Source organism: Anomalospiza imberbis, chromosome 3 (genome assembly GCF_031753505.1).
Source record: "Anomalospiza imberbis isolate Cuckoo-Finch-1a 21T00152 chromosome 3, ASM3175350v1, whole genome shotgun sequence".
NCBI lineage: Eukaryota > Metazoa > Chordata > Aves > Passeriformes > Viduidae > Anomalospiza > Anomalospiza imberbis.
In genome coordinates this window covers 568,708-595,595 of record NC_089683.1, presented here as the reverse complement: position 1 = coordinate 595,595, position 26,888 = coordinate 568,708, and the positions used below count along the sequence as shown (strand labels likewise).

The 26,888-nt window shown below is 54.5% G+C and overlaps 1 protein-coding gene across 3 annotated transcripts in view; it reads left to right on the top strand.

Annotated features, from left to right (window-relative positions):
- DTNB (dystrobrevin beta) overlaps positions 1 to 26,888 on the top strand; it is a 193,242-nt gene that overhangs the window by 34,045 nt on the left and 132,309 nt on the right. For all 3 annotated transcript variants that reach the window (XM_068183104.1, XM_068183103.1, XM_068183105.1), the window contains exons 9-10: positions 5,038 to 5,204; positions 12,743 to 12,867. In XM_068183104.1, coding sequence (XP_068039205.1) covers positions 5,038 to 5,204; positions 12,743 to 12,867 — 292 coding nt within the window. The remainder of the gene's footprint in view (positions 1 to 5,037; positions 5,205 to 12,742; positions 12,868 to 26,888) is intronic.

Sequence of the window (26,888 nt, the reverse complement as noted above, 5' to 3'; positions counted from 1 at the left end):
TGCCTTCATCGGTCCTGTCCCAGAGCATCCCAGACCTGACTGGGTCACATTCCTGGGAATGTGGGATGGGCACTGGCTGGGGGTGGAACAGCAGCGGTGCAAACCCCCTGGATTTTACTGTTACAGCAGTCACTGGAAGAAAAATGACATTCCCTGAATGTTCCTGAGGCTGAGGGAGCTGGGAAAGGAGAAAAGGAGGCTCAGGGGGGCCCTTGTGGCTCTGCACAACTCCTGACAGGAGGGGACAGCCAGGGGGGGGTCGGGCTCTGCTCCCAGGGAGCAGGGACAGGACAAGGGGAAATGGCCTCAGGCTGGGCAGGGCAGGCTCAGGGTGGACAGCAGCAGGAATTTCTCCCTGGAAAGGGTGCTCAGGCCTTGGCAGGGGCTGCCCAGGGAGGTTTGGAGTGCCCATCCCTGGAGGTAGCCAGGGCAGGGATGTGGCACTGAGTGCCCTGGGCTGGAGACAAGGTGGGGACTGGGCACAGCTGGGACTGGATGGGCTGGGAGGGATTGTCCAGCCTCAGGGATCCTGGGATTTTTAAATCAATTTTGATGCTGGCAGTTTCCTGGGGTCAAGTCCTCTGGGGAATTGTGCCCAGGGGGTGAGGAGGTTGATCTGGTTAAAATGTTGGGTGAACTGTAGGGCAAAGGGGATCCTGATTTGATCCTGGCATTCCCTGGCAGCAGCCAGGAGCAGGAGGGGACCAGCTTGGCTGCTCCCCTTCACTTGGGTCTTTCCTATCCAAAGCTAAACTTTGACCCTTGCAGAAAAATGAAAATAAACAAAAATAATACCACAAAACAAACAAGAAAAAAAATCAGAAAACCACCCAAAAACCAAAACAAACAAAACCACCACAACCCCAAACCCAAACAAAAACCAAACCAAACAAACCCCAGGAAAACCTAAGCGAACAAACCCCAAGAAAACAACAACAGAAAATAAAAACCACAACAACAACAAAAAAAACCCCAAAACAGACACAAAGCCCAAAGCAAGGCAAAACAAAAAAGCCCTGCAGGTAGCCAAAACAGCTGCCACCTCTTTTGTTCCCATCTTGCTGCTCCCTGATCTAATAATCCCTGATCCTGGCTGTTCCAATCTTCTCCTTATCCATCATTGTGAGGCTGTGCCCTGTGCAGGACAGTGAGCGCTGTCCCTGTCCCTGTCCCTGTCCCCGTCCCCGCTGTGCGTCGTGGTCTCTGTTAGCAATCAGAACGTTGGTATTGCTCCCCTCAGCAGGATTTAGGGTTTGGGTTGTTGTTATTGCTCCCCTCATCAGGATCTCAGGGTTTGGGTTGTTGTTATTGCTCCCTCAGCAGGATTTAGGGTTTGGGTTGTTGTTATTGCTCCTCTCATCAGGATCTCAGGGTTTGGGTTGTTGTTATTGCTCCTCTCATCAGGATCTCAGGGTTTGGGTTGTTGTTATTGCTCCTCTCATCGGGATCTCAGGGTTTGGGTTGTTGTTATTGCTCCTCTCATCAGGATTTAGGGTTTGGGTTGTTGTTATTGCTCCTCTCATCAGATCAGGGTTTGGGTTGTTGTTATTGCTCCTCTCATCAGGATCTCAGGGTTTGGGCTGTTGTTATTGCTCCTCTCATCAAGATCTCAGGGTTTGGGTTGTTGTTATTGCTCCTCTCAGCAGGATTTAGGGTTTGGGTTGTTGTTATTGCTCCCCTCAGCAGGATCTCAGGGTTTGGGTTGTTGTTATGGCTCCTCTCATCAGATCAGGGTTTGGGTTGTTGTTATTGCTCCTCTCATCAGGATCTCAGGGTTTGGGTTGTTGTTATTGCTCCTCTCATCAGGATCTCAGGGTTTGGGTTGTTGTTATTGCTCCTCTCATCAGATCAGGGTTTGGGTTGTTGTTATTGCTCCTCTCATCAGGATCTCAGGGTTTGGGTTGTTGTTATTGCTCCTCTCATCAGGATCTCAGGGTTTGGGTTGTTGTTATTGCTCCTCTCATCAGGATCTCAGGGTTTGGGTTGTTGTTATTGCTCCTCTCATCAGGATCTCAGGGTTTGGGTTGTTGTTATTGCTCCTCTCATCAGGATCTCAGGGTTTGGGTTGTTGTTATTGCTCCTCTCATCAGGATCTCAGGGTTTGGGTTGTTGTTATTGCTCCCCTCATCAGGATCTCAGGGTTTGGGTTGTTGTTATTGTTATTGCTCCCCTCAGCAGGATCTCAGGGTTTGGGTTGTTGTTATTGCTCCTCTCATCAGGATCTCAGGGTTTGGGTTGTTGTTATTGCTCCCCTCAGCAGGATCTCAGGGTTTGGGTTGTTGTTATTGCTCCTCTCATCAGGATCTCAGGGTTTGGGCTGTTGTTATTGCTCCTCTCATCAGGATTTAGGGTTTGGGTTGTTGTTATTGCTCCTCTCATCAGGATCTCAGGGTTTGGGTTGTTGTTATTGCTTCTCTCATCAGGATCTCAGGGTTTGGGCTGTTGTTATTGCTCCTCTCATCAGATCAGGGTTTGGGTTGTTGTTATTGCTCCTGTCAGCAGGATTTAGGGTTTGGGTTGTTGTTATTGCTCCTCTCAGCAGGATTTAGGGTTTGGGTTGTTGTTATTGATCCCCTCAGCAGGATTTAGGGTTTGGGTTGTTGTTATTGCTCCTCTCATCAGATCAGGGTTTGGGTTGTTGTTATTGCTCCTCTCATCAGGATCTCAGGGTTTGGGTTGTTGTTATTGCTCCTCTCATCAGATCAGGGTTTGGGTTGTTGTTATTGCTCCTCTCATCAGGATCTCAGGGTTTGGGTTGTTGTTATTGCTCCTCTCAGCAGGATCTCAGGGTTTGGGTTGTTGTTATGGCTCCTCTCATCAGATCAGGGTTTGGGTTGTTGTTATTGCTCCTCTCATCAGGATCTCAGGGTTTGGGTTCTTGTTATTGCTGCTCTCATCAGGATCTCAGGGTTTGGGTTGTTGTTATTGCTCCTCTCATCAGGATCTCAGGGTTTGGGTTGTTGTTATTGCTCCTCTCAGCAGGATTTAGGGTTTGGGTTGTTGTTATTGCTCCTCTCATCAGATCAGGGTTTGGGTTGTTGTTATGGCTCCTCTCATCAGATCAGGGTTTGGGTTGTTGTTATTGCTCCTCTCATCAGGATCTCAGGGTTTGGGCTGTTGTTATTGCTCCTCTCATCAGGATTTAGGGTTTGGGTTGTTGTTATTGCTGCTCTCATCATGATCTCAGGGTTTGGGTTGTTGTTATTGCTCCTCTCAGCAGGATTTAGGGTTTGGGTTGTTGTTATTGCTCCTCTCATCAGGATCTCAGGGTTTGGGTTGTTGTTATTGCTCCTCTCATCAGGATCTCAGGGTTTGGGTTGTTGTTATTGCTCCTCTCATCAGGATTTAGGGTTTGGGTTGTTGTTATTGCTCCTCTCATCAGGATCTCAGGGTTTGGGTTGTTGTTATTGCTCCTCTCATCAGGATCTCAGGGTTTGGGTTGTTGTTATTGCTCCTCTCATCAGGATCTCAGGGTTTGGGTTGTTGTTATTGCTGCTCTCATCAGGATCTCAGGGTTTGGGTTGTTGTTATTGCTCCTCTCATCAGGATCTCAGGGTTTGGGTTGTTGTTATTGCTCCTCTCATCAGGATTTAGGGTTTGGGTTGTTGTTATTGCTCCTCTCATCAGGATTTAGGGTTTGGGTTGTTGTTATTGCTCCCCTCATCAGGATCTCAGGGTTTGGGTTGTTGTTATTGCTCCTCTCATCAGATCAGGGTTTGGGTTGTTGTTATTGCTCCTCTCATCAGATCAGGGTTTGGGTTGTTGTTATTGCTCCCCTCAGCAGGATCTCAGGGTTTGGGTGCTGTGCTGCTTCTGTTCCCTTTTATCAGCAGCAATCTCTGCTGCCTGCACGGAGCCAGGGAGGAGAAGGGGCAGTTCTGACACGGTGGGGGAGGATTTCTCATGGAGCCAGGCTGGGAGAGCTGGGGCTGCTCACCTGGAGAGGAGAAAGATCCAGGCAGAGCTCAGAGCCCCTGGCAGGGCCTGGAGGGGCTCCAGGAGAGCTGCAGAGGGACTGGGGACAAGGCCTGGAGGGACAGGACCCAGGGAATGGCTCCCAGTGCCAGAGGGCAGGGCTGGATGGGATATTGGGAATTGGGAATTGTTCCCTGGCAGGTGGGCAGGCCCTGGCTCTGTTTTGTCCCTCCCATTTCAGGATTCATTTGCCATGGGGAGGTCTCAGCTCCTTCCCCTCAAGCTCACATTCCTCTTTGGTTTCTCCCAAAGACTTGAGTGGCGCAGGATTGTCCATGCACGGGTAGAACAGGGAAGATCATTTATTGGTGTTTATTTTAGCCCACCCCTGATGGTGCTCTGCAGGTCAGACTGATCTGAATTCTCTGGACGGTCACATTCAGGAGGACACTGGGAATTCCTCACTGGAAGCTGTGGAGGTGCAGGAGGGAGGGGTGAGAGGGGGTTTGGACCAGGAATTGCCCTTTCTGAAGAGGTGACTCTGGCCCCCAGGGATCTCCTTAGGCACAATCCAGCCAAATCCTCCTGGTGTGCTGCAGCTTTGTTATAAGTTAATTAGCAATTAGCATATTTGGCATATGACACGGTAGGGAACAGCCTTTGATTTCAGAATCAGTGAGGCTCCAGACTGACATCTGATATTGGGAATTAGGAATTGTTCCCTGGAGGGGTGGTGAGGAGCACAGGGTGCCCAGAGCAGCTGAGGCTGCCCCTGGATCCCTGGCAGTGCCCAGGGCCGGGCTGGACACTGGGGCTGGGAGCACCTGGGACAGTGGACAGAGCCCACCTGTGCTCAGCTTTGCTGGGGAATTCTGAGTGTGCCCAGGGAGGGCGATGACTGAAGAAGGAATATTGTGAGAACCTGGAACTGCTGGGTTTCCATCAGCTTCCCCTGAGGGCTAATGGAACCAAAACTCCCTGCTCTGCCCTCAAAATCCTGCCCAAATACCGAGTGCTGGAGGAGCTGGGGGGGTCTGGCAGCTCCAGTGAGATGGGGTGTTCCAGGTTTGCCAGGAGATCACTGGAACTTCTCTTTTCTTTGTGTTTCTCCCTGCGTGCCAGTCTTCCACCCCGTGGAGTGCTCGTACTGCCACTGTGAGAGCATGATGGGCTTCCGGTACCGCTGCCAGCAGTGCCACAACTACCAGCTGTGCCAGAGCTGCTTCTGGAGGGGCCACGCCAGCGGCCCCCACAGCAACCAGCACCAGATGAAGGAGCACTCCTCGTGGGTAAGGGCTTCCTCCTGGGCAGGGGCATTGTTCCTGGGCAGGGGCACTCCTCCTGGGTCAGGGCGCTGCTCCTGGGTCAGGGCATTCCCCCTGGGCAGGGGCACTGCTCCTGGGTTAGGGTTTCTTCCAGGGCAGGGGCAATCGTCATGGGTCAGGGCTTCCTTCTGGGTCAGGGCACTGCTCCTGGGTCAGGGCACTGCTCCTGGGCAGGAGCACTCCTCATGGGTCAGGGGCACTGTTCCTGGGTCAGGGCATTCCCCCTGGGCAGGGGCACTGCTCCTGGGTCAGGGCTTCCTCCAGGGCAGGAACATTCCTCCTGGGTAAGGGCTTTCTCCTGGGTAAGTGCTTCTTCCTGGGTCAGGGCACTCCTCCTGAGGTAAGGGCATTGCTCCTGGGCAGGGGCTTTGCTCCTGGGCAGGGGCATTCCTCATGGGTCATGGCATTCCTCATGGGTAAGGGCTTCCTCCTGGGGTCAGGGCACTCCTCGTGGGCAGAGGCTCTGCTCCTGGGTTAGGGCACTCCTCATGGGTCAGGGCACTGCTCCAGGGCAGGGGAACTCCTCCTGGGTAAGGGCTTCCTCCTGGGCAAGGGCACTCCTCCTGGGTCAGGGCACTCCTTCTGGGTCAGGGCACTCCTCCTGGGTCAGGGCACTTCTCCTGGGTCAGGGGCACTCCTCCTGGGTCAGGGCACTCCTCATGGGGTAAGGGCATTCCTCATGGGCAGGGGCACTCCTCATGGGGTCAGGGCACTGCTCCTGGGTTAGGGCTTCCTCCAGGGCAGGGGCACTCCTCGTGGGGTCAGGGCTTCCTTCTGGGTCATGGCACTCCTCCTGGGCAAGGGCACTCCCTGTAGGTGAGGCTGTTCCTCCTGTGTGAGGCTGTTCCTCCTGGGTGAGGCTGTTCCCCCTGGGTGGGGATGTTCCTCCTGGGTGGGGATGTTCCTCCTGGGTGGGGATGCTCCTCCTGGGTGGGGATGTTCCTCCTGGGTGGGGATGTTCCCCCTGGGTGAGGATGTTCCTCCTGAGTGAGGCTGTTCCTCCTGGGTGAGGATGCTCCCCCTGGGTGGGGACGCTCCTCCTGGGTGAGGATGTTCCTCCTGGGTGAGGATGTTCCCCCTGGGTGGGGACGCTCCTCCTGGGTGAGGATGCTCCCCCTGGGTGGGGGTGCTCCTCCTGGGCAGCTGGATCTGGAGCAGCCTCTCCGGGCTGATTCCCTTGGGCACGTTCAGGGTCTGGAGCAGAACTGCTCCACGGGGCTTTTCCGCACACCAAAGGGTGTAACCAGGGAGTTGCACTGGGTTTATTGTTTGTTCCTGGCTGGATAAAGCTGGCCATGGAGGCACATCCAGCTGGGAACCAGGGGGCTCAGGCCTGGCTCAGTCCTGCTCAACACCTTCATGGACGGGCTGGGCACGGGGATGGAGGGCACCACCCTGGCTCAGCTCAGGGACAGCCCCAGGGGGGTGGGATGTGGATCTGCTGGGGGCAGGGAGCTCTGCAGAGGGACCAGGACAGCCTGGATCCACGGGCTGAGGGACAGCCAGGCCGAGTGCCAGGCCCAGCCCCTGGGTCACCACAAGCCCCTGGAATGTTCCAGGCTGGGGCAGAGGGCCCTGGCACGGCAGCCCAGGGAGCTTTGGAGTGCCCATCCCTGGAGGTGTCCCGGGAATTCCTGGAGGTGGCACTCAGAGCTGGGAATGGCTGATCCTGGAGCGCTTTTCCAGCCCCAGGGGTTCTGGAATTGCAGCTGTTCTTCCCAGGAAGCCAAACCCTCACGGGGTTTGAGTTCTGCTCACTTTGTCCGGTGGCATCTTTAAAGACAGCATCACTGCACTTTTCTCTTCTTCTCCTGCCAGTTGTAAATCTGTTTCTGGAAAACTCTAAATTAAGAAGCCTTACAGAAGGGATCTGAAACGTGCAGTTTGATGGCAGGACGATAATCACAGCTCAAGGAATTACAGACAATTTTATGGAGAAAATCCTATTTTATGGCAGGAGATTAAGCCCAACCTTTCCCTTATTCAAAGAGAAGTTCAGATGATGATAGGATTATAATTAATAGTTGTCTTCATAAGGAAGAGCCATTAGAGCATTACTGTTTAATTTAGAAAATTGGGCTGAATACCGGGCAGGAGTTGGGAGGCAAAGGAAAATGCTATTGTCCTTTTTATAACTCCGTGGGTAATAAACTTCTGGAATGTTTAATCCCAGCTAACAGAAGTTTATTGTTCCCTTAAATGCATATAAATCCAGGCTGGGATTTTTAATACAAAGAGAGGTCTAAATGATGGAAACATGCAATGGTTTGGGTGGGAAGGGACATTAAAGCTCATCCAGTGCCATCCTTTTAATATTTTTTTTAACTTCCCCAAATAATTCATGTTCATTTAATGAAAATTTAAATTGAGTCCTAATTTTTTAAAATTCCTTATTTTGTGTTTGGCCTGTGTTGGTGAGTTGTGAAACCCCAGGGGCAGCAGGGAGGGGCTGCTGCTCTCCTGCAGTGAAACAAGAAATGTTCTTTCCTGGCTTTTTTCACTCTCATTCAGACTTGCCTGGTGTATTTTTCAAAGTTTTGGAGCCCTGTGACCCAGAATGAGCTGAATAATAAATATCTCCATAGTTAAATCATAAATAGGATCAATAGACTTATTGATAACACTATTGCATGTATAAATATTAATATATTATTATTTATATAGTATATATGCATGCATACAATACAATATATACACACATATATGTATATATACACAAAATATATATTATTTGCATACACAATATATAAAATATATTTTTATTTACATACCATATATACATACACACAATAAAATATATACATATATATATATACATATGTGTATATATATACAATAGTTATTATTTACATACATACACGTATAAATATATTATTTACATATCATATATACATATTTATATATACACATACATTTTATTTACAGACATACATATATATAAAAAATATATTATTATGTGCATACTTATAGCTTCTTTTTCCTGAAATTGAGGTGGCTTTGGTAATTTTTTGCTGCACATAGTATTGAGATATTTTATATATATCTGTATATTTAACATAGTGATGAGATGCATTAAAATCTGTGTCAGTAATGCAGGATTTGGGATTTCTGTCCCCCTGGCTCCCTTGGGAAGGGTTTCCATGGGATAAGAACGGGATGTGGAGTGTGCAGAAGATTTAAAAGCCTTGACAGAAGGTTCATATAGTATATATACCTACATAATACATCTATGTGTGTGTTTGTGTGTAAACTTTGGGATAAGAAATGTCGACTTCTAGAAATGCTGTGGAATAGCATAGATGTTGTTGGGAGAGAAAAGGAAAGAGAAGTCAGTTTCAAAGAACAGCTTGACAAATAAGACTAGATTCTTTGGAGAAATAGAACTTTGGGGAATAAAAGATGTATCAGGACCCACGAGGGGGAATTTTCGATGGTCGGCTTTAAGGTGTTTGTGGTGAGGTAACAGCTACCAGGTTGAGAAATGCCTTAGAGAGATGAGACTGAATGGAATGAGAAATGAGACTGAAAATGGAATGAAAGAGGCCACTGGCCCCTGGGCTGTGCCAGCTCTGGGGTGGCAGCAGGGCCAGGGCAGTGCCCGTCCCCTGGGCTGGCACTGCTGGGGCACCTCCAGTGCTGGGGGCAGCTCTGGGCCCCTCCTGCCAGGAGAGACCTGGAGGGGCTGGAGCGTGTCCAGGGAAGGGAACGGAGCCCCAGGAGGGGCTGAGGGAGCTGGGAAGGGAATGGAGCCCCAGGAGGGGCTGAGGGAGCTGGGAAGGGAATGGAGCCCCAGGAGGGGCTGAGGGAGCTGGGAAGGGAATGGAGCCCCAGGAGGGGCTGAGGGAGCTGGGAAGGGAACGGAGCCCCAGGAGGGGCTGAGGGAGCTGGGAAGGGAACGGAGCCCCAGGAGGGGCTGAGGGAGCTGGGAAGGGAATGGAGCCCCAGGAGGGGCTGGGGGAGCTGGGAAGGGAATGGAGCCCCAGGAGGGGCTGAGGGAGCTGGGAAGGGGCTCAGCCTGGAGAAAAGGAGGCTCAGGGGGACCTTGTGGCTCTGCACAACTCCTGACAGGAGGGGACAGCCAGGGGGGTCGGGCTCTGCTGCCAGGGAACAGGGACAGGACAAGGGGAAATGGCCTCAGGCTGGGCCAGGGCAGGCTCAGGGTGGACAGCAGCAGGAATTTCTCCCTGGAAAGGGTGCTCAGGCCTTGGCAGGGGCTGCCCAGGGAGGTTTGGAGTGCCCATCCCTGGAGAGATTTAGAAGAATTCTTGGTTCCCTAAGCCCTTACGATAACTAGCGGCAAACCTTTGCCATGGGTTTTATTATTCCATGCATGAAGAGAGAAGCAGGAACAGTTTATTGGAATGTTGGTTGGTAGATGTGAGCAGAAGTTGAGTGTCCTTCACTGATGGGGAGGAAATATGAGGAAATGTCCTTCACCAAGGATATGGCAAAGGCTGTGAGTTTGCTGAAGAAGGGATCTCAGAAAGCTGATTCTATGCTTTTTGTAACATACGTAAAAATCATAGAATCATGGATTCATTTGGGTTGGAAAAGCCCTGTGAGACCACTGAGTCCAACCATCCCAGCACTGCCCAGGCCACGAGTGACCCCTGTCCCCAAGTGCCACATCCACAGGGCTTTTAAACCCCTCCAGGGATGGGGAGTCCACCCTTGCCCAGGGCAGGACAGCCCTCTCCAGGTGGGAATTGTTGCCAGCATCCACCCTGAGCCTGCCCTGGGGCAGCTCTGCAGGGAGCTCGGGGCTGTCCCCCTGCCCTGCTGGGGCCAGGGTGACACGGGGCTGTCCCAAAGTGCTGGGGACAAAGCGGAGGAGGAGCCTGCCACTGGGACAGGCACGGGAGGGGAAGGAGCTGCTCTGCCCGAACATCCTGGGGGAAGCTCAGGTCCAGGAGGGCCCGGGGGGTCGGGGAAGCCTCGTGGCCTCTTGTCATTTCTGTGCCTGGGGCTCATCAGCCGTGGGCACATCCCAGAGGTGTTCCTGATTGCTAATTAGGGTTTCGTCATGGCATGCCGCGCTGGTTTGGGTTGGGAGGGACCTCAGAGCCCAGCCAGTGCCACCCCTGCCATGGCAGGGACACCTGCCACTGTCCCAGGTGGCTCCAAATCCCATCCAGCCTGGCCCTGGGCACTGCCAGGGATCCAGGGCAGCCCCAGCTGCTCTGGGAATTCCATCCCAGCCCTTCCCCACCCTGCCGGGGAACAATTCCCAGTTCCCAGTCTCCCACCCAGCCCTGCCCTCTGGCAGTGGGAGCCATTCCCTGGCTCCTGTCCCTCCCGGTCCTGATGAGTCCCTCAAATGAACAAATTCAGGGAGAAATAAATGTGGGCGTTTCCAGCAGGTGAGGAATTAATTTAGGAAAACTAGGGTTTTAAATTTGGAATAATCACATCTGCGTGCATAATTTAAATTCCCTGTGGGGTCCGTAGGTGATATAAAATCAAATTGTGATTTTCACAGGATTTCAAAGCAATTAAAGCAGGGGGGGTTGGAATGAGATGAGCTTTAAGGTCCCTTCCAACACAAACCATTTCAGGATTTGACGGTACTGGGAAGACCAAGTGCCCATTCCCTGGGCTCCAGAGGCTCTCCAGGGCCTTCACACAATTCTGCTGCTTCCCAGGATGGAGCTGTGGGCTGATAAATAAAAATCCCAGGAATAGGGCTGCACCTCCAGGGCAGGGGCAGGCTGGGCATCAGGAGGAATGGACTCCCTTGTGAGCAACCGGTGTTAATTGCCAGTAATTGCCAGGTGCTGCTGGTGTTTGCTGGTGTTTCCTGTTTGAACCAGTGTTAATCTGAATTTTCACTTGGATGTCCCTTGGGAGCTGGTCCCAGCTGCACTCTGGAGTGTTGGGCAGCAGCAGCAATGAATTCCACAGCAGCCTTTAGCCAGGGCTTGCCCTTTCCTGTGAGGGAGAGCAGCAGGAGGAGCTGCCAGGTGATGTCTGAGCTCCCATGACCTCGGAGTCGTGGAGCTGTTGGAAAAGGGTTGGAAAAGACCGCCACCAGGGTTCCCGTGTCACGGCCGGGAGCTCGGTGAGCGCAGCATCGTTTTCAGAATTAATTTTAAGTCAATATGGGATTTAAACCCCATTTTTTGGTCATTCCTGTGGGTGTGACCACACCTGTCACCAGCATTGCCAAGGACCCGGGATCCCTGGTCCTGTGAGGCCATTTGGCACAACTGAGGGGAGTTGTGGAGGGAGATGAAGTCACTCCTGCCTGTCCCAGCACTGCCCCGCCTCGGCTTTGCCTGTAAAGGACACAAAATTGGGAAGTGACTGTTCCTCCCCTCGAAATGAAACCTGTGTGCTCAGAGAGTGAGTGCAAAAATCCCTCAATGGGATGGGATTCACTCCTGAGAGACCCCCCCAGGTAATGGGTTTCTTTCCTAATCTTTCATGATTTTGTTAAACCTTTCAATTTCCGCTGCTGGAGCCCTTAGAAGCCTCCCAGAGCTGATTTCCCAGGAGTGGCGGAGCAAGCCCTGGGGGTTCTGCCCCTCCTTTCCTGCCTGTCACAGGTGTCTCTGGCCGGGGCTCACCTGGCTGTGGCTCACCTGGCTGGGGCTCACCTGGCCCCTGTGCTCACCTGGCTGGGGCTCACCTGGCTGGGGCTCACCTGGCCCCTGTGCTCACCTGGCTGGGGCTCACCTGGCTGGGGCTCACCTGGCCGGGGCTCACCTGGCCCCTGTGCTCACCTGGCCCCTGGGCTCACCTGGCTGGGGCTCACCTGACTGGGGCTCACCTGGCCCCTGGGCTCACCTGGCTGGGGCTCACCTGATTCCTGTGCTCACCTGGCCCCTGTGCTCACCTGGTTCCTGTGCTCACCTGGCTGGGGCTAACCTGGCCGGGGCTCACCTGGTTCCTGTGCTCACCTGGCCCCTGGGCTCACCTGGCCCCTGTGCTCACCTGGTTCCTGTGCTCACCTGGTTCCTGTGCTCACCTGGCTGGGGCTCACCTGGTTCCTGTGCTCACCTGGCCCCTGGGCTCACCTGGCCCCTGTGCTCACCTGGCCCCTGTGCTCACCTGGCCAGGGCTCACCTGGTTCCTGTGCTCACCTGGCCCCTGTGCTCACCTGGTTCCTGTGCTCACCTGGCCCCTGTGCTCACCTGGTTCCTGTGCTCACCTGGCCAGGGCTCACCTGGTTCCTGTGCTCACCTGGCCCCTGTGCTCACCTGGCCCCTGGGCTCACCTGGCCCCTGTGCTCACCTGGCCCCTGTGCTCACCTGGCCAGGGCTCACCTGGTTCCTGTGCTCACCTGGCCCCTGTGCTCACCTGGCCCCTGTGCTCACCTGGCCAGGGCTCACCTGGCTGGGGCTCACCTGGCCCCTGTGCTCACCTGGCCCCTGTGCTCACCTGGCTGGGGCTCACCTGATTCCTGTGCTCACCTGATTCCTGTGCTCACCTGGCCGGGGCTCACCTGATTCCTGTGCTCACCTGGCCCCCTTGCTCACCTGGCTCTGTGCTTGTCCCCCCAGAAATCCCCGGCCAAGAAGCTGAGCCACGCCATCAGCAAATCGCTGGGCTGCGTGCCCAGCAGGGACCCGCCGCGGCCGCTGTTCCCCGAGCAGCCCGAGAGGCCCCTGGACCTGGCCCACATCGTGTGAGTACCCTGAGCCCCCTCCCCACCCCTGAGCCCCCCCAGACCTGGCGCACACCGTGTGAGTACCCTGAGCCCCTCCTGAGCCCCCTCCCCACCTCTGAGCCCCCTCCTGACCCCTGAGACCTGCCCCACATGGTGTGAGTACCCTGAGCCCCTCCTGAGCCCCCTCCTGACCCCTGAGACCTGCCCCACACAGTGTGAGTACCCTGAACCCCTCCTGAGCCCCCTCCCCACCCCTGAGACCTGCCCCACATGGTGTGAGTACCCTGAACCCCTCCTGAGCCCCCTCCCCACCCCTGAGACCTGCCCCACATGGTGTGAGTACCCTGAACCCCTCCTGAGCCCCCTCCTCAGCTCTGAGACCTGCCCCACATGGTGTGAGTACCCTGAGCCCCTCCTGAGCCCCCTCCCCACCTCTGAGCCCCCTCCTGACCCCTGAGACCTGCCCCACACGGTGTGAGTACCCTGAACCCCTCCTGAGCCCCCTCCTGACCCCTGAGACCTGCCCCATATGGTGTGAGTACCCTGAACCCCTCCTGAGCCCCCTCCTCAGCTCTGAGACCTGCCCCACATGGTGTGAGTACCCTGAACCCCTCCTGAGCCCCCTCCTCAGCTCTGAGCCCCCTCCTGACCCCTGAGACCTGCCCCACATGGTGTGAGTACCCTGAGCTCCCTCCTCACTCCTGAACCCCTTCCTCACTCTTGAGCCCCTCCTGAGCCCCTCCTGAGCCCCCTCCTCAGCCCTGGGCTCGGGGCAGGGAGCAGCCCCGGGCCTGCAGTGGTTCTCAGGTTTTTCACTGCTGTGTTGGAAATGTTGCTCTGGAGAATCTGTGCTTGTGAGGAGCCTCAGAGCTGCAGGAGGTGTTTGGTGCAAGCTGGAGCCAGGCCTGGCTGCGTCCTGCCTGCAGCTCTGGCACCTCCCTGTCCCCACCTGTGGCGCCTGTCACTGCTCCCTGTGTTGGACCAGGCTCTGTTTTCTCATTTACTGTAACTGAAATTAGATAAACGAGGATATGCAGACACATGGGTCAGCTCCTGGTGCTGCCCAGGGCCTTGGCCTGACATCCCTGTCCTCTCTCCGTGGCATTGTTGTCACCCTGCTGCTGTGACCTCACTGTGGAACTGGTGGGGTGGGTTGAGTGGAAAACCACTGCCCTGGCGTTGGTTGGAGCAGCCTGAGGTCACTCTGCTTCCCCACTTTGTCAGGTTTCACCTCACAAGTAAAAACCGAGAGAAAAAGACCCAAACAAACTGAAGTCAGTCCCCAAATAAATGTTGGCGTCCTACAGAGGCTGGAGGAGAACTCTGCACATCTGCAGGAGAGAGTGAGGAGGAGCAGCACTGGGATCTAGTTCCAGGAGAGTGGAGCTCTCCCCTTTCCACGAGGGTGGAGCCATTTGCAGCCTGAGAGTGAGGGGAGCTGATCTCTGCTTTCATCTGAGCACCAGATTCCTCTGGGAGTGGTTCCTGTGCCCCAGTCCCTGAGTGGAGAGCCGAGGTGCTGGGACAAGGATGTCCCTGCCCCTATGCCCACCCCAGTCAGGCTGTGCTGCCCAGGCCCCCCTGGTTCCACTGCCTGCCTCTTCTGCTCGCTCCTTTACCAGTGTGGCATTCCCTAAGGAAAGGCTGGAGGCTAAATTGCTAAAATGCTGGACAGGTGAGAGCTGCAGAGCTTTTCCTCGTGGGGTGAGCAGTGTAGAGCTCCAGAGCTGCACCGGTAGCTGCACTCTGGGCTGGTCCCAGCCCAGCTTGGGGCTGATTGCTGCTTTGCTCTGTGCTGGTTCCCTCCAGTTCCCGCTTCCCTGAGGATTCCCCCCTCTCCCAGAGCTTGTCCTGGTGCCGTGCAGGGAGGGACTGGTCTGAGTCCATGGAATATAAACTCTGCTCTGCTTTCCTTGGGGCAGTTGCACTCAAATTGGAGAGAACCCAGGGCTCAGTCCTGCTGCTGCTCAGAGCTGGAGTGGGTTCTCAGGAATTCATCCCCTTCTCCAACCAAAAGGCTCATCAGAGCCCAGGGACAGGGCTGTCCGTGGTCCACAGCACTGCCTTCCCAACAGCTCCTGGCCCCTTCCTTCCGTACAGCTCCTGGCCTCTTCCTTCCCAACAGCTCCTGGCCTCTTCCTTCCCAACAGCTCCTGGCCTCTTCCTTCCCAACAGTTCCTGGCCTCTTCCTTCCCAACAGCTCCTGCTCTGTTCCTTCCCAACAGCTCCTGGCCTCTTCCTTCCCTACAGCTCCTGCTCTGTTCCTTCCCAACAGCTCCTGGCCTCTTCCTTCCCTACAGCTCCTGCTCTGTTCCTTCCCAACAGCTCCTGGCCTCTTCCTTCCCAACAGCTCCTGGCCTCTTCCTTCCCTACAGCTCCTGCTCTGTTCCTTCCCAACAGCTCCTGGCCTCTTCCTTCCCAACAGCTCCTGGCCTCTTCCTTCCCAACAGCTCCTGCTCTGTTCCTTCCCAACAGCTCCTGGCCTCTTCCTTCCCAACAGCTCCTGCTCTGTTCCTTCCCAACAGCTCCTGCTCTGTTCCTTCCCTACAGCTCCCGCTCTGTTCCTTCCCTACATTCACTGCCTTTGCCTTCCCAACCTGGAATTGCCTTTCTCTTCCCAATCCATCACTGCCTTTCCTTCCCAACAGCTCACGGCCTCTTTCTTCCCAACAGTTCATGGCCTTTTCTTTCCCTCCATTCATTGCCTTTCTCTTCCCAACCTGGAATTTCCTTCCTCTTCCCAATCCATCTCTGCCTTTCCTTCCCCACCTATCACTGCCTTTCCCTTCCCTTCCCAACCCATCTCTTTCCCTTCCCACCTGGCATTGCCTTGGCCAGGAAGTGCCAGGAGCTCACCATAGCCCCAAATCTGGATTTAGGGAAGGGCCCAGCTCAGCCTCACCACAAACACCTTTTGTTTCCAGTCCCATCAGACTGGAATCGATTCATGTTTTTCCCTGTGGGTTTTCCTCTTGCCTCTCCCCAGCATTCCTGGGAGAGCAGGCAGTTTGCAGTGTCAGAACTCCACAGAGCCTGGAGGAACCGGGAATGGCAGAGGTGTGAAGGCAGCCAGGGAGGGAGTGGGAAGTGCCTGTGCCCAGGGAGGCTGCAGGAGTTCATCCCAAAACCCTGAGCCAAGGTCTGACCTGTGCTTCAGATCTCCCAGCTTGAGGAATTCCTTCCTTTGCCAGGACTCAGTGGATCCTGAACATTCCAGAGCCAGGGACACAGGGAAGGGGCAGTGGCTCAGCTGGGGTGGTGGTGGAGCACAGGAGCTGGGGGAGAAGGAGCTGGGTTTGCTCTGGGTTTCCAGCCAGGAACAGGCAATCCTGAGCTTCCCAGCCTGGTACTGCCTTTTCCCTCCTGCTCCACCACTGCCTTTCCTTCCTGCTCCATCTCTGCCTTTCCCTCCTACTCCACCACTGCATTTCCTTCCCAATCCATCACTGCCTTTCCTTCCTGCTCCATCTCTGCCTTTCCTTCCTGCTCCATCTCTGCCTTTCCTTCCTGCTCCATCTCTGCCTTTCCCTCCTGCTCCACCACTGCCTTTTCCCTCCTGCTCCATCTCTGCCTTTCCTTCCCAATCCATCTCTGCCTTTCCCTCCTGCTCCATCTCTGCCCTTCCCTCCTGCTCCATCTCTGCCTTTCCCTCCTGCTCCACCACTGCCTTTCCTTCCTGCTCCATCTCTGCCTTTCCTTCCCAATCCATCTCTGCCTTTCCCTCCTGCTCCATCTCTGCCCTTCCCTCCTGCTCCATCTCTGCCTTTCCCTCCTGCTCCACCACTGCCTTTCCTTCCTGCTCCATCTCTGCCTTTCCTTCCCAATCCATCTCTGCCTTTCCTTCCCAATCCATCTCTGCCTTTCCCTTCCCAGGGCTGGGCACCTCCTGCAGGGACATTGGGACATGGGGACAGGGCTGGACACCTGCAGGGACATGGGGACATGCCATACCTCCTGCAGGGACAGGGACATGGGGACAGGGCTGAACAGCTCCTGCAGGGACAATGGGGACAGGGCTGGACAGCTCCTGCAGGGACAGGGACACTGGGGACAGGGCCATGGGGACAGGGCTGGACAGCTCCTGCAGGGACAATGGGGACAGGGCCATGGGGACAGGGCTGGACAGCTCCTGCAGGGACAGGGACACTGGGGACAGGGACATGGGGACAGGGCTGGACAGCTCCTGCAGGGACAGGGCCATGGGGACAGGGACATGGGGACAGGGCTGGACAGCTCCTGCAGGGACAGGGCCATGGGGACAGGGACATGGGGACAGGGCTGGACAGCTCCTGCAGGGACAGGGCCATGGGGACAGGGACATGGGGACAGGGCTGGACAGCTCCTGCAGGGACAGGGACAGTGGGGACAGGGCCATGGGGACAGGGCTGGACAGCTCCTGCAGGGACACTGGGGACAGGGACAGTGGGGACAGGGCTGGACAGCTCCTGCAGGGACAGGGACACTGGGGACAGGGACATGGGGACAGGGCTGGACAGCTCCTGCAGGGACAGGGACACTGGGGACAGGGACAGTGGGGACAGGGCTGGACAGCTCCTGCAGGGACAGGGCCATGGGGACAGGGCCATGGGGACAGGGCTGGACAGCTCCTGCAGGGACAGGGCCATGGGGACAGGGCCATGGGGACAGGGCTGGACAGCTCCTGCAGGGACAGGGCCATGGGGACAGGGACAGCTGCCCGGACACTCCTGGCAGCAGCTCAGCAGCTCAGAGACATCTGCTGTGTGCTGACAGCTTTAATGAAATGTGAAAAGCAATGCCCTAGAAAGCCAAAGGATCTGGAAACGGGGCCTGATGCCCCAAGGACAGCTCTGGAACAGCACACACTGACCTGTGCAGAGATCCTGCAAGCAGGGATTTGTATCCCATGGACATCACAGGCACAAAAAGGACCCACTGGTGTCTCTGTGAGGGACACGAGGCCTTTGGGCTTCTGTGAAACAAGAAAACCAACAATAAACCCCCCTGCCCTGGCTTTAGGTGAGGGGGGCTGCAGCCAGAGGAGCTTTTCTGCTGGAACTCGGATCCAAACAGGAATAGCTGCAGGCCCCAGGGAGTCACTCTTGGGGTGCCAGGGACCAGGGGTTGATTGAATTTGATTTGTGTGAGGGAATCAGCACCTGCAGCAACGTCAGCACCCTCAGACAAAGAGGGGGAAAGACTCCAGAAAAGCTGAGCTCTGCTGCAGCTGAGTAAATAAAGAATGGAAATATAAATAACTAGGGGCAGTTCAACAATACTTGGCCAAAGGTTCCAGGGAAAACAAGGCTTGGAAGGGGAAAAACCCCAGCTGTGCTCTTTGAGGGAGGGAGGAAACGCAAAACTGGGTAGAAAGAATGCAAACAAAGAGGAGTTGTTGTGAGTGGTTTCCAGGCTGTGTTTTGGCAGAGGGGCAGCGGTGGGGCAATGAGCTGTGGCAAGGGATTCACCTTCCCGAGGGGCTGGGGAAGGAATGGAGCCCCAGGAGGGGCTGAGGGAGCTGGGAAGGGAATGGAGCCCCAGGAGGGGCTGAGGGAGCTGGGAAGGGAATGGAGCCCCAGGAGGGGCTGAGGGAGCTGGGAAGGGAATGGAGCCCCAGGAGGGGCTGAGGGAGCTGGGAAGGGAATGGAGCCCCAGGAGGGGCTGGGGGAGCTGGGAAGGGAATGGAGCCCCAGGAGGGGCTGAGGGAGCTGGGAAGGGAATGGAGCCCCAGGAGGGGCTGGGGGAGCTGGGAAGGGAATGGAGCCCCAGGAGGGGCTGGGGGAGCTGGGAAGGGGCTCAGCCTGGAGAAAAGGAGGCTCAGGGGGACCTTGTGGCTCTGCACAACTCCTGACAGGAGGGGACAGCCGGGGGGTTCGGGCTCTGCTGCCAGGGAACAGGGACAGGACAAGGGGAAATGGCCTCAGGCTGGGCAGGGCAGGCTCAGGGTGGACAGCAGCAGGAATTTCTCCCTGGAAAGGGTGCTCAGGCCTTGGCAGGGGCTGCCCAGGGAGGTGTCACATCCCTGGAGGTGTCCAGGGCAGGCCTGGATGTGGCACTGAGTGCCCTGGGCTGGGGACAAGGTGGGGATCACAATTCCCAGAATTCACAGAATCCCCAGGTTGGAAGAGACCTCCAAGACCATCGAGTCCAACCCAGCCCCAACACCTCAACTCAACCCTGGCACCCAGTGCCACACCCAGGCTTTGTTAAACACACCCAGGGGTGGTGACTCCACCACCTCCCCGGGCAGCCACTCCAGAACTTTATCACCTTTCTGTAAAGAACTTTTCCCTGATATCCAGCCTCAGTTTCCCTTGGTGCAGCTAAGGCTGTGTCCTCTGGCTCTGCCAGTGCTGCCTGGCTCAGCTTGGACTAGGTGCCGTTGGGGATGTTTTCCATGCCCAGGGATTTGGCGGTTTTGGGGTGGTTTTTGGGTGGTTTTGGGGTGTTTTCAGTCCCAGCTGCACTCTGAGGTGATTTCCCAACTCGGGGAATTTTTGCTGTGTCCGGGAGCCCTGCAGAGGTGCCAGGCCCTGGGAGCAGCTCCGGGTGATGTCCCTGCCTGGGGACACGGGGCTCAGGACAGCGGGGCAGGCTGGGACACAGCTGCTGGGGAATCAGGGCAGTGCCAGCCTGAGCTGCCAGAGAGGGGCCTGGTGCCAGCATTACAACTCACTATAAACATTTTTAACTTACCAACTTTTACCACACTGTATTATAAATGCCTTAAAACTAATTATCTAAAATTACTCTATATGAATCCTAATAGAATATATCTTTTATCATTCTTTTTATAATTCTTTTTCTCTAAAATATCTAATCTTTTTAATAAAACCGTCTTTTAAAACTTATTTTAATCCCATTTTTCTCTCAACAATATTTATCCTCTTTTATAATATTTCTAATATTTTACTATTTCTAATATTTCTATTTTTATAATATTTCTAAGTTAACATTTTTTTCTCAAAGTTTACATACAAATACACACTTATATAAACATTCTATCGAGTTTTTAAAATTTTCTGCAGGTCTCTTCCCCACACTTTCTGCGGGGTTCATTTGCATTAATGAGGTGGCAGAGGTTCAAAATGTGTTAATTATGAGCACTGGGAGATGGAGAACACAACGAACAAAGCCCCACCCAGACAGGAGATGGGGAGGAATCTGTGGCAGGGGGTTTGGGTCAGGATCAGCTCTGAGGTCTCTTCCAAGCCCATCCATTCTGGGGTTCCAGTATTCCATGAAAATTGTTTATCTCCTTGGCCTCAGTGTGGCCAAAGGAAGGGGTTTTCAGGGGCAGCCCTCGGAGTTCTGTGCTGCTAACGCTCGTTTCCAGCCGGAGGAGGAGGAGGTGTTGGGGAGGAAGCCAAATGAAGGGAAAATGTGCTGGGCACAAGGGCTCAGCAGCAGATTTTGGAGGTCGTGGTCTGCAGGTGGCTGAGCGTGCATTTTTGGGGGGATTTTGTAACCCAGGGTGGTGACAGGGCCCGGGAGGATCAACAGCAGAGGCTCCCTGTGGTGGTGGGATCCTGGAAAACCCTGGGAAGGACCAAGGGGTCGGTGAGATGGGGCTGGAAAGGGGTTTGGGGATATGGGCAGTGTCCAGCCAAGGACTCAGGGAATGTAGGTGCAACCCCCAGGGAATGCTTGGAGAGATATAAATATAAATATAAATATAAATATAAATATAAATATAAACAATAGAGAAATGAAACATAATCCTGGAACTCTGACAGACGGGCAGGGAGCAGGAGCTGAAGGGAGGCACCTTCAGAATACTGAATATGAAATGTGAAAATCAGGGAATCCCAGGATGGTTTGGGATGGAAGGGACCTTAAAGGGCCACCAGTGCCACCCCTGCCATGGCAGGGACACCTGCCACTGTCCCAGGTGCTCCAATCCCAGTGTCCAGCCTGGCCTTGGGCACTGCCAGGGATCCAGGGGCAGCCCCGGCTGCTCTGGGTGACGAAAGAAGATGTTTTTAATAGTGAATGTAAGGAAATAATTGTTAGAATGTTGCCCAAGTGGTGCTGGAGTTTGCACCACTGAACCTTTAAGACCAGGACAGGAGTGTTTTTAAATCCACTCAGCATTCCAGTCAGGCTGATGTTCCCTGTGTGGTGGAAGCTCTGTTATCTCAGTGTTTCTCACTGCTTTAGGAGATATGAAAAATGCAGACAGAAATGTTGCCGGAGCCTCAGAGTCAGGGATTTTGCTGGATCCACTGCTGGAGCCCCAGATGTGCATCCCTGAGGCAATCAGGGATTTGCTTTCCTCACGTTTCCAGGAACAAGGGAGTGTTTCTGGAGCCACCTTCACCTGCATTCCTGCAGCCAGGCTGAGTCAGTACTAGCAAAAATGGAAATTCTGCCATTTCCTGCTGGTGTGGTGCATTCTGCAGTCCCCGATCTCCCTGCATCCTCCTCCAGGTTGTAGCTGCTGCTCTGCCCCCAGGGAGCAGGGACAGGACAAGGGGAAATGGCCTCAAGGAGGGCTCAGGGCGGGCACCAGCAGGAATTTCTCCATGGAAAGGGCACTCAGGCCGTGGCAGGGGCTGCCCAGGGAGGTTTGGGGTGTCCAGGGCAGGCCTGGATGTGGCACTCAGTGCCCTGGCTGGGGACAAGGAGGAGATGGGGCACAGCTGGGGCTGGGAGGGATTTTCCTTTTCCTTTTCAAGGATTCTGTGTCTGGGTGGGAGTTTCCTGGCTGCTGGAGAGGAATTCCGTGCAAATCACATTTGGGTTTAGGTGTGAGCTCACTGACTGCAGCTCAGAGGCTGCCCTTTGTCTGGGACGACAGAGTGTGGGATGGAGAAGGATGGCACCTGCTGGCTGTGTGTGCTTGGTAAAGCAGAGATGGTGTTGGCATGGATCACTTCTGCTGGGAGGAATCATTGCAAGTGCTCCATCACCTCAGCGGGGTTTTGGGATATGACTTTGGACCCACCTGATGCAAACTTCTGACATTAAATCTTTGATTTTAACGTGGCACAGCCACCCCATGGCAGGGCTGGATGGGATACGGGGAATTAGGAATTGTTCCCTGGCAGGGTGGGCAGGCCCTGCATCCCTGGCAGTGCCCAGGGCCAGGCTGGACACTGGGGCTGGGAGCTCCTGGGCCAGTGGGAGGTGTCCCTGCCACGGCAGGAGTAACCTGTGAGTTTGGTTTTCCCAGGAGTGTTTTTCTGCTGTTCCACTGCAGAGCCGGGAGCTGGAGCTGGGACAGGAGCAGAAATGGGGACAGGAGCAGGGGCAGGAGCAGGATCTGGAAAAGGATCTGGGATCTAGAGCAGGATCTGGAAAAGGATCTGGGATCTAGAGCAGGATCTGGGATCTGGAGCAGGAGCAGATTTGGGACAGGATCTGGGATCTGTAGCAGGATGTGTAGCAGGATGTGTAGCAGGATCTGGAATCGGGACAGGATCTGGGATCTGGAGCAGGATCTGGCATCTGGGACAGGATCTGGGATCTGCGACTGGATCTGGAGTGGGATCTGGGACAGGATCTGCAGCAGGATCTGGGATCTGTAGCAGGATCTGGGATCTGGAGCGGATCTGGGATCTGAAGCAGGAGCTGGAGCAGGATCTGTAGCAGGCACAGATCTGGGAGCAGGAGCTGGAGCAGGAACAGATCTGGGACAGGAGCTGGAGCAGATCTGGGATCTAGAGCAGGATCTGTAGCAGAATCTGTAGCAGGATCTGGGATCTGGAGCAGGAGCAGATTTGGGACAGGATCTGGGATCTGGAGCAGGATGTGTCACAGGATCTGGGATCTGGAGCAGGATGTGCAGCAGGAGCTGGGATCTGGAGTAGGATCTGGGATCTGGAGCAGGATGTGCAGCAGGATCTGGGATCTGGAGCAGGATCTGGGATCTGGAGCAGGATGTGTCACAGGATCTGGGATCTGGAGCAGGATGTGCAGCAGGAGCTGGGATCTGGAGTAGGATCTGGGATCTGGAGCAGGATGTGTCACAGGATCTGGGATCTGGAGCAGGATGTGCAGCAGGAGCTGGGATCCGGAGCAGGATCTGGGATCTGGAGCAGGATGTGCAGCAGGAGCTGGGATCTGGAGCAGGATGTGCAGCAGGAGCTGGGATCTGGAGCAGGATCTGGGATCTGGAGCAGGATGTGTCACAGGATCTGGGATCTGGAGCAGGATGTGCAGCAGGATCTGGGATCTGGAGCAGGATCTGGGATCTGGAGCAGGATGTGTCACAGGATCTGGGATCTGGAGCAGGATCTGGGATCTGGAGCAGGATGTGCAGCAGGAGCTGGGATCTGGAGCAGGATGTGCAGCAGGAGCTGGGATGTGCAGCAGGAGCTGGGATCTGGAGCAGGATCTGGGATCTGGAGCAGGATGTGCAGCAGGATCTGGGATCTGGAGCAGGATGTGCAGCAGGAGCTGGGATCTGGAGCAGGAGCTGGGATCTGGAGCGGGATGTGCAGCAGGAGCTGGGATCTGGAGCAGGATCTGGGATCTGGAGCAGGATGTGCAGCAGGAGCTGGGATCTGGAGCGGGATCTGGGATCTGGAGCGGGATGTGCAGCAGGATCTGTGATCTGGAGCGGGATGTGCAGCAGGAGCTGGGATCTGGAGCAGGATCTGGAGCAGGATCTGGGATCTGGAGCGGGATGTGCAGCAGGATCTGGGATCTGGAGCGGGATGTGCAGCAGGATCTGGGATCTGGAGCGGGATGTGCAGCAGGAGCTGGGATCTGGAGCAGGATCTGGGATCTGGAGCGGGATGTGCAGCAGGAGCTGGGATCTGGAGCAGGATCTGGAGCAGGAGCTGGGATCTGGAGCAGGATCTGGGATCTGGAGCGGGATGTGCAGCAGGAGCTGCCGTCCCTGCTGTGTGCCGCTGCCCTGGCTGTCCCTGCCCGAGCAGAGCCCGGCTGCAGCCGAGCTCCTCTCGTGGTTTCCACGGCGGGCACTGGGCACGGGCACAGCGGGGAGGGAGGGCTGCTGGGAGATGGGATTGGGGGTATTGGGATATGGGATACTGGCATGTGGGCTATGGGATACTGAGATGTGGGACACTGGGATGTGGGCTATGGGGTATTGGGGTATTGGATATTGGGATATGGGGTATGGGATACTGGGATATGGGATACTGGGATGTGGGCTATGGGATACTGAGATGTGGGACACTGGGATGTGGGCTATGGGGTATTGGGGTATTGGATATTGGGATATGGGGTATGGAATATGGGGTATGGGATACTGGGATGTGAGCTATGGGGTATTGGGGTATTGGATATTGGGATATGGGGTATGGGATACTGGGATACTGGGATGTGGGATACTGGGATGTGGGCTATGGGGTATTGGGGTATTGGATATTGGGATATGGGGTATGGGATACTGGGATACTGGGATGTGGGATACTGGGATGTGGGGTATGGGGTATTGGGGTATTGGATATTGGGATATGGGGTATGGGATACTGGGATATGGGATACTGGGATGTGGGCTATGGGGTATTGGGGTATTGGATATTGGGATATGGGGTATGGGATACTGGGATACTGGGATGTGGGATACTGGGATGTGGGGTATGGGGTATTGGGGTATTGGATATTGGGATATGGGGTATGGGATACTGGGATATGGGATACTGGGATGTGGGATATGGGGTATTGGTATATGGGATTCTGGGATATGGAGTATGGGGTATGGGATGGGATATGGGGTATGGGATACTGGGATATGGAGTATGGGATGGGGTATGGGGTATTGGATATGGGATATTGGGATATGGGATAGGGGATATTGGGGTATGGGGTATGGAATATGGGATATTGGGATATGCGATAGGGGATATTGGGATATGGGATATTGGGGTATGGAATATGGGATATTGGGATATGCGATAGGGGATATTGGGATATGTGATAGGGGATATTGGGATATGTGATATTGGGGTATGGAATATGGGATGTGGGATATTGGGATGTGGGATATTGGGATATGGGATACAGGATACTGGGTATTGGGATACTGGATATTGAATATGGGATACTGGGATACGGGATATTGGGACACTGGGGTGCTGGATATTGGATATTGGGATACTGAATACTGGGATATTGGATATTGGGATATTGAGGTATTGAGATATTGATTATTGGGATATTGGATATTGGATACTATAGGTTATTGGGATATTGGATACTGGGATATTGGATATTTGGTTACTGGATATTGGATATTGGGATATTGGGATACTGGATACTGTGATATGGAGGTATTGGATATTGGGATATTGGATATTGAGATATTGGATATTGAGATATTGGATGTTGGTTACTATGATGTTGGGATATTGGATACTGTGATATTGGATATTGGGATATTAGATATTTGGATACTGGATATTGGATATGGGATATTGAGATATTGAGATACTGTGATATTAGGATATTGGATACTGGGACATTGGATATTGGAATATTGGGATATCACCCAGCAGAAGGACCAGGGACCCCCAGCTCTGGGGTTTAATTCTGAGGGGTTTATTTAGGATTTCTTCTGAATTCTCCTTAATTCACCAATCCTGCCCCGACCCTTTCCCGGTGCCACGAGGCTGCTCCCCGACAGCGATGGCGAGGGGCTGTGTGGCCTCCCCAGCCCCAGGAGTGGCCAGTACTGGTTTGGTGGCCATCGTCACCCTCCCGTGGCCGTGTCTGCGCTCGTGGGCCGGTGCTAACCCCGTAGAACCCTTCTGTAGCTCCAAGGACCGAGCCCTGGCCTTGTCCTTGGGCTGAAGCCAAGCTAATTGCAGTCAGGAATCTCCTGCTCGAGGCAGAGATGGAATAAACAACCACACGTTGTATCTTTTCCTCTTTAGTGCCGTGAACCCCCTGGGAATGTCCCTGCCCATGGAAGGGGGCTGGAGCTGGATGGGTCCTCAAGGTCCCCTCCACCCGAGCCCTGCCTGGCACTGGGTGGTTCTGGATTTCAAACTCCGTGAAACTGGGCTTTGGACAAACCCACGGGACCTCTCAGAGCTGGGGGAGGTGGGTGGAATTTAGGGTTTTGCTCGGTTGGTTTCTGTGTGCCAGGGGCCACATTTCACGGTGCAATAACCTCCGTTACGGAGGCACTCTATGAATCATTTGTTAATGATAATAATAAATTTGTTAATTTACTGGAAGGAATCCTTCCCCGTGAGCCTGGGGGCACAGAATTCCCAGAGGAGCTGGGGCTACCCCGTCCCTGGCAGTGCCCAAGGCCAGGCTGGAGCACCCTGGGGCAGTGGAAGGAGTTGGCACTGGATGGGTTCAGGAGAACCACGACATTCCCCCGCTAAAGCCCAGCTTTTCCAGCTCCCCTCGGTGTGGCTGCGTTTCTCTTGATGGGTACTGGCTTTGGAAGAGTAGGTTTGGTGCTTTTATAGTAATTTATTTTGTATTAACTTACTGGGTGTGGAAGAGAAGGTTTTGTGCTTTTATAGTAATTTATATTCATATATTGGCTTTGGAAGAGTAGGTTTGGTGCTTTTATACTAATTTATTTTATATTGACTTACTGGGTGTGGAAGAGTAGGTTTGGTGCTTTGATACTAATTTATTTTATATTAACCTGTTCAGGGGGAAGGATGGAGTGAAATATAAGCTGCTGGGCAGTCAGGTTGGACCCGGTGAGCTTGGGGGTGTTCTTTTCCAAGCTGTTTTTTCATTCTGTGATCCTCTTTTTTGTTTGTTTGTTTGTTAAAGAACTCCTCGTAGGCGGCTGTTTCCTCCTCCCTCCAACAGAGCAACGTGGGGTAGATCTAAAAAACATTTGCAAGAAACGAAAACTTGAAAAGCAGGGAAAAAAAAAACCTAAAAAAATAATAAACAAACACTATTAAGAACCATTTTGCGGCTGTGGCTGCGGGCCGCTTCCCCCCGGAGCGGCCGGGCCGCATTTTCCGGGATGCGCTGGCGGTGCCCGGGAGATGCGCGCTCCCGCGGCGGCCGCGTTGCCATGGAGACGGCGCGGTGCGCGCATCCCCGGGATGGAGCCGGGCCGGGATGAGCGGCAGCGGGCACCGGGCGGCCGCCGCCGCGCAGGTGGG